Source organism: Diachasma alloeum, unplaced genomic scaffold, assembly GCF_001412515.2.
Source record: "Diachasma alloeum isolate Michigan unplaced genomic scaffold, Dall2.0 Dall_scaffold_00301, whole genome shotgun sequence".
In the NCBI taxonomy this organism is placed as follows: domain Eukaryota; kingdom Metazoa; phylum Arthropoda; class Insecta; order Hymenoptera; family Braconidae; genus Diachasma; species Diachasma alloeum.
Window position 1 is genome coordinate 156,279 of NW_021680440.1, and position 7,087 is coordinate 163,365.

General features: G+C 36.1%; 2 protein-coding genes across 2 annotated transcripts; one reads left to right on the forward strand and one right to left on the reverse strand.

Annotated features, from left to right (window-relative positions):
- Nucleotides 1–338: 338 nt before the first annotated feature.
- Nucleotides 339–3,937, forward strand: LOC107039521 (synaptobrevin homolog YKT6). The gene is made up of 3 exons (XM_015259166.1): nucleotides 339–752; nucleotides 1,667–1,938; nucleotides 2,132–3,937. Exons 1-3 carry the CDS (start codon nucleotides 563–565, stop codon nucleotides 2,270–2,272), a joined length of 603 nt encoding a protein of 200 aa, XP_015114652.1. The 5' UTR covers nucleotides 339–562; the 3' UTR covers nucleotides 2,273–3,937.
- Nucleotides 3,938–3,977: 40 nt separating this feature from the next.
- On the reverse strand, nucleotides 3,978–6,948 carry LOC107039562 (NADH dehydrogenase [ubiquinone] 1 alpha subcomplex subunit 10, mitochondrial). The gene is made up of 5 exons (XM_015259249.1): nucleotides 6,891–6,948; nucleotides 6,712–6,783; nucleotides 5,802–6,449; nucleotides 4,858–5,268; nucleotides 3,978–4,249 (listed from the first exon to the last, which is right to left on the reverse strand). The coding sequence occupies exons 2-5, from the start codon at nucleotides 6,775–6,777 to the stop codon at nucleotides 4,130–4,132; spliced, it is 1,245 nt and encodes a 414-aa protein (XP_015114735.1). The 5' UTR covers nucleotides 6,778–6,783; nucleotides 6,891–6,948; the 3' UTR covers nucleotides 3,978–4,129.
- Nucleotides 6,949–7,087: the final 139 nt, after the last annotated feature.

Sequence of the window (7,087 nt, forward strand, 5' to 3'; positions counted from 1 at the left end):
TTGTCTTTTACTTTGATATATTTGTACAATATTTTTCCACCTTCTGTATAAAACCCCTGAAAATTGTTACCACGTAGTAAATAAATAAATAAAATAAATAAATGTGTTTTAGTGTAATCTTTTTATCAATTTTATTTTTTTTTCGTTCATAAAAATTTGTTATAAACATTTTTTCATAGAAATCTCGCCTGTTAATCTTTCTTTACAAAAATTTGGCATTCATTATGAATAATTGCTGCCAATATTTTTTTTATCGCACCACGTGAAGTGACGTACGGAGCGTTTGCCAAACTTTTGTAAACTCCTGTACCACTTCGTCCAACATGAATGTTGCCAAGTGTTGGTATTCAGTTTTTTAACCTCTCTGTGCTCGTCGTTTTCCAACATTGAGAAGAGAAGAGAAGAGAAGAGAGCGACCGAGTGAGACAATAAAAATTGCAACAGAGACGGGAAGAATCCTCACCGATAGATTTTTTTCAAATACCAAATATATTTGTGTTATAAGTGTTGATTAACCTTTTCACAAGTGATCAGTGCCAAGGATTACCCGATATTCCCAAAAATGGTTAAGCTTTATGCATTGACAGTGCTTTATAAAGGACCCATATCCGCAAGTGCATTGAAATGTGCTTATGACGTAGAGTCATTCTCTTATTTTCAAAGGGGAAGTGTCAGGGAGTTTATGGCGTTTGTCAGTAAGACTATTGTTGAACGTACACAGATTGCTGCTAGACAAAGTGTCAAGGAAGGAGGTAACACGAGGGGCAATCGATAATTTCTCCTTTTTTCATGACACAATTGATGAACAACGTGAAACAACAATTTTTTCGCGTAATTTTAGCGTCGCATGTGTTGTTTGCACTTTATCCGGGGGTTTTGAGTATTGAAAATCAATAGATGTGTATTTTCAGATTTGCACGCACTAATTTCACATATGGAATTGTTAACATTCTTGAGTTACACGAATACTTGCAGATGATTATTAGACAGAATTTTCTGCAGAGCGTTGGAATCTGTTTTGAAATTTTCGAGGGATATCCTACATTGAGGAAAACAATTATTTCTGCAAAGTATTCATTTACTCAGTGTTAAAAAATTTTGTCGTGTTCAAGTTCCCCTGGAGCTTCCGCTGAAATATTCCATTGATTTTCCGTTCAAATGATCTCGAAATCAATAAAATAATTGATTTCTCAGTTCAATTATTCTGTGAAAATCCAGGAAAATCAGGAAAGTTCAGGGAAAAATTGAAAATTCATGTCCTTTTGTTTCTGAATATTCACGTTCCACTGAAAACTTATCACTTTCCGTGAATTCTGCTTAAAACTTGAAATTTTATAACCAAATTTTCCCTAAATTTCTTATTTTCCACAAGGAAGAATTTCGATCAGTGCTTCCAAAGGAATATAATTTTTTTTCATTCAATTAAAACATTAACAGACTCGTCCCCAAACTAACTAATTTTCCAATACCAAAATCCACGGAATTTTCACATGAATTAATTGTTAAATTTTTTAACAATGCCTTCCTACATAATTCAGCTCAAGTCCGAAAAGTATGTATGAAAATAACCTGAATTCCTCGGAGGATAGGAAGAAAATGTTATCGAACGTGTGTAAAAAAAGGAATGTTATTAATACCTGAAATGTTCATCGCATTTTGTTTTCAGAATACATGTGTCATGTTTACGTTCGTGGCGACAGTCTCGCGGGTGTTTTGATATCCGACCACGAATACCCTAATCGTGTGTCTCACACGCTGATAACCAAAGTGTTGGATGACTTTGCTGGAAGGTACCCCCCAAGCGCCTGGGGAACTCTGAACGAAGCCACCTGTGATTTTCCCTCAATCAATACGTACTTGGCCAAGTATCAGAATCCCAGGGAGGCGGATGCACTCACCAAGATGCAGAACGACTTGGATGAGACGAAAATTATACTGGTAAGGATTTTATTAGACTTTAATTCCATGAATGATGAACAATTATTAGCCATGAATTTTTTAATATTTTTTTCACGTGATTTCATTGACAAATTTGAATGATGAATAATCAGCCATGAGTTTTTTTAAAAAAAATTCACGTGATTTGATTGAAAAATTTCATGCTTGAATAGATTTATTTTTCATGAACTAGCATAGCACATTGGAAGCTGTACTTCAACGAGGCGAAAAACTAGACGACTTGGTCCAAAAATCCGAGGGTCTCAGCATCCAATCAAAAGCCTTCTACAAAACAGCAAGAAAAACCAACTCCTGTTGCAGTTTAACAGCTTAATGTTCAAAATATCCTATTAATTAATTAATCAATGCAAGAGAATGAGTCGAGGGCACTCACTCGTTTCCCCCCACCTGTTAATGTTCGAATTAATGAGAATAACTGGATGAATTTATCAACAAAAATGAGAAAAAAATTTATGTATTTCAGATTCTTGTCTTGCATTAATTGATGAATTGATTGATTGTATTAATTAGTTAATTAAGCAAAGCAAGGAATAGCTATTTTCAATGTGATGTTAAAGGGAAATGAATAATCCACTGTTAAATGGACCGTTATATGAGCAAGAACCTCTCAGTAATCGTGACTTATATCCATTTGTGTAAATGTTGATTGGCTGATCGTGATTACAGCCGAAGAAATTAATGGATGAGTGGTAAAACTGTTTGAGTTCGTGTTGTATTTGTCAAATCTATCAAATACCTCGGGTTTTGGGAGGAAAAGTCCAGTGATATTTTTGGGAAAATTTTCTTCTCTATTAAAACAATTTTCTGACATTTTTTCTGCTGCGCTGAGAGAAAAACGGATTCCCAAACATTTCTTGTTTTATATCAGCAAAATCGTAAGTTGAAAATTATCAACAATAAGACATCTCGTCTTGAGATTGAAAATTTTTGTTACAAAAATAGATTTAAATGTTTAAAAAATTGTTATCTTCTCATTTCTAATTACATCCATTAAATTATGAATTAAATTCAATTTTCGTTAGTTGATGATTCATTTCAGAAATTGATGATTTCAAAAGAAAATGGCAATAAACTTTCGTTTGTAGGGAGTTTTTCCAACTGAAAGTCTCTGCAATATCGTTGGCACTCAACAATTTCGGATTCTATTCAATTCGAAATATTTTTATCAACTGTTGAACAATGTTGGTGATTATCAATTTCAGGAGTAAAAAGTCAGAGACCATTTCCAACAAAAAATTCCTTTCTCAAATAGTTCTACTAAAATATCAACATGAAGTCGTTCGTTAACGAGAATTTAATGGTTGACACGGATGGTTTTATCACTTGACTGCAGCAATCGTTTAGGAAATTATATTTCGTGTCAGTTTATCACTGCCACTCGATTTCGTTTTCTATTGAGTAATTGAGTAACTGAAATGATTAACAAGATTAACAAGCCTTTTTTCATTGTACCGAGGAGAATTGTCCCGAGAAACTTATTTTTAACAGTATTGTAAATAACCAATGATGACTACATCACTTCATAATACGGATATTGTAAGCATTTGTATGAAATCGTGAATGCATTCCAATTTCAACTATCCCAATTGATTAAACTGGCCGAACGAAGAAAGTAAATAATTAGGAGGGTGGTGAAAATCGAAGTTTGAAGATTACCTCGCGAATATCTCCGAAACTATTGTGTCTAACAGAAAACGTCAAAAGGACTTTTTTCAAGATAATTTCATGCTTCTCAAAAAAGTCAGGTGATATTTTTCGCTAAACCCATTACTTTTCGAGATATTAGTAATCTAATCTCTGCAGAAATATCGGCGTTGCTTCAGATATTGATTAATTATATTTTCAATGAAGAGAAAACGAAAAAAAAGGAAAAAAAATATTGTAACGAGCCTAAAGTCATTGTGAAGTGTTTGTAATTATAAAGACAAAAAATATACGTGTATAAACCTTAATAAAGCTAAATTATTTTCAACTTTGATTTACGAAGGGAATTTCTTCAATAATTCATCAATAAAAAGTATTTTTTTACATTAAGTTTAATGAAATCGACTGTACAGCATAGTAGATATACAGCTGGGGGTTTTCGTAATCCCCCAGCAGAGCACTACAACATTTACTTCATTATTCGACAGAGAAATGTTTTCCTTTGTTGCGAAAATTTTGTATAATTTTACTCAACTTTGACTTTATTAGATTTGCGGATATAATCGTCGCCGGAGTCCTTGATCTTCCATAGAACACCTTTGTTCCTCTTTGGATCGAATCCACGGGCGTACTTCTTGCCCGGATCCTGAAAAAGAATGAAAACTTCATGAATAAAAATGCAATTTTCTTGGAAGCTCTTCTGGAGACATTTCTTGTAGCTGACAAAATTTCCAATAAGAATTGATTTTTTTATATTTTCCCCTGAAATCACTCCATCAAGAGAAAAGACACATTCGCATAGAATAAGTCTTTATTTGAAATTTAAAAACAAATCGCTTTTTCTAAAAAAAACTACCAGATCAATCGCGCTGAAATTTTGCACAGAATTAGTCCTCATTAAGGCCGATAATCTGACAAAATTTCCGATTATTTGGAATTACTTCAGGCATTTTTAGCGAAGTGGTCAAATGGTTCACGTCGATTTTGGCTATTGGCCAGTTTTCAATGAATATCCCGAAATCTAAGGGAGATAGCAAAATTTTTCTCATAACCTTTATAGTAACCCTCCCTTTGCTCTACAAAAAAGGTTATTACAAAAATTTCGCTATCTCCCTTAAATTCGGAGATATTTCTGGAAAACTCAACTGAAGACTAAATTGACTGAAATCGTTTGGCCACTTCGCTACTGATTACGCAATTTTCTAAAAATTGCATAATTAAATTCCTACATCAAAAATATCTCAATATAATCACCTCATCGTAGAGTTCCTCAAGGACTTCGTCAAGCTTGGCGCTAGATTGTCCACTCCTCAGGACCTCAGGAACGTCCCACCTGTTAGCGATGCAGCCGATGGCGAGTTGATTCCTCTGATTGGTGAACAGAGTTCTGGCACCACGGATTTCATCAAGGGTGGGGAAACGCCAGTCCAGCAGCTTGTCCCCATGATCCTTCAGCATTTTTGGGTCGCACTCTAGTGCCTCAATATCATCCACCACGTCCTCTATGATACCCTCATTCTCCCAATCATAAACGAGAAGATGAGCGTGCCTCGATATGTCTGGCAGGACGAGCTCTTTGTAATTGCGTTCGATCTCGCTGAGATACTGTGTTGTCAGGGCTGGAGAATCTTTTTCGTAAGGACGACATCTTTTTTGAATTTTAGCCTGGAATACGAGAAATAAAAAATGATTGAATTAAGAGTATTTATTTGGAGATTTTAAATTAACTATCGGAGGTTTTACTCCAGAGTTGGCCTAGACTGTTGGATATTTAATTATTTAATAAATAAAATAACAAATGAGGAAGAACGACAAGCAGGAGGCCGAGCCTTTCTGTCAGAAGGCATGTAAACGTTACTTAATGCGTTATTTGTCTTCTTCATTTTTTATTTCTACCAGTTCCATTGGTAGTAAGCTTCCGAATGATTTCTATACAAAAATTTTTACATAAGAAAAAAATTCATGTATTTTTTTATTTTTATTTCTTTATTTTTCTTCGCAGCAAAAGAGGAAAACGTAGAGAAATGTGGCAACTCCATACGAAATATTTCTACACATGTGGCAGTGGGTTCAAATTTGTAGAAATCGTATAGAAATGATTTGTATAAAAAATATCCGTATAGAAAATTTCCATACGATTTTTTCATACGTCCAAAATCCGTGATTCTGTCACAAAAAATAGGAAATGTCAGCATTACCTTGACAGCATCGACTGGAACATCAAGGTAAATACATAAATGCGGTCTGAGGAGTCGATGCAGACTGATGAAGTTGCAACTCTGGTAGTAGTCCAGCCCCCTCTTAGGCATGTAGCCGCATACTTCCATGGCCTTTGCGAAGGCTCGATCGGACCAGGGTGACCTCTCCACCACAACTCCATCCCCAGTGTTCAGGACATGAGCGAGAGCGTCGATGTACGTGAGGTACCTGAGCACATACTGGTGAACCTGTATCACAGTGCTGTTCCTCCCCGTGGGGTCCTTCAGGAAAGTATTGATATCGACGAACTGAGCGTCGGGGGGCAGTTTTGGATTCAATATTCTGTAGTCGAAATCGTGATCGTCGATGTGAATATCGTCGAATGTTATCGCAGGAAAGTGGTACATCTCCAGTTCCTCAGCTAGCTTTTTGCAGAACTTGGCCTTGCCCACTCCTGGGAGGCCTTCGACTACGATCACCTTCGTATTTTCGTCGAAACGCTTCTCCATTGGATCCCACCACACGTGCCATGCCCTGTATCTATTGTTTCTGTAGTCGAATGGAGGGGGACGAGGGGGTCGATTCTCTCGCAATTTCTTGCCCGAGATGAAGGCAACTTGAGTGACTTCGTGACTCTTCTGCGAAGCCTGAAAGCGAATAAATTGAATATTATTTATTGTTGGGGAGGTTTTTTTCATTGAAGGATTTAACCCAGGTTTGCTCTGCTGTATTTGACAGAGTTACGTATAAATAATCATGATCATGATATTATATAAATCCGCAATTTCCGCACATTTTCATAGAATTATAACGACTCATCCAAAATATTCATCATCATCAATTTTCCATTCACTACCCAGTATTTACTCGTTTTCATAAATTGATAGATGTTTTCAATCGAATACTAACCTTACATAATCCACCGAAAAATCCTGAGGACGCCTTGAGGCCCCCCCTGCTCAGCACCAGTGCCATATTTCACTAAAAAATGACCGATAATTAATTAAATGCAATGAAACCACTCAGGAATAAATCATGACAGTTCCAAGGGGATTTATTCTGTGTTTTTCCGTGATAGAAGAACTAACCAAAGTCTCACCCCTCCTGTCTAAACTTGGGGGCTCTGGAGCTGCGCAGAACAGTTCAAAACCGGAGCGAACCGAGCACAGCTAGTCCCTGAGGCACTAACCCCCGAAGTGCCCCACAATTTCTTGTTTATCTCGCCAACTAGCCACTCTGCGACAAATTGTCAAAAGACCTTTTTTGTAGAAAATAAAATTCTCTA

Bases quoted from the DNA above. Each gene is read 5' to 3' on its own strand.
- LOC107039521 (XM_015259166.1), top strand. From the start codon at position 563: ATGGTTAAGCTTTATGCATTGACAGTGCTTTATAAAGGACCCATATCC. The intron at 753-1,666 runs GTAACACGAGGG...TTTTGTTTTCAG, and splicing joins ACAAAGTGTCAAGGAAGGAG to AATACATGTGTCATGTTTAC. The intron at 1,939-2,131 runs GTAAGGATTTTA...TTCATGAACTAG, and splicing joins ATGAGACGAAAATTATACTG to CATAGCACATTGGAAGCTGT.
- LOC107039562 (XM_015259249.1), bottom strand. From the start codon at position 6,777: ATGGCACTGGTGCTGAGCAGGGGGGGCCTCAAGGCGTCCTCAGGATTT. The intron at 5,269-5,801 runs GTAATGCTGACA...CTCGTATTCCAG, and splicing joins TTCCAGTCGATGCTGTCAAG to GCTAAAATTCAAAAAAGATG. The intron at 4,250-4,857 runs GTGATTATATTG...ATTCTTTTTCAG, and splicing joins TTGAGGAACTCTACGATGAG to GATCCGGGCAAGAAGTACGC.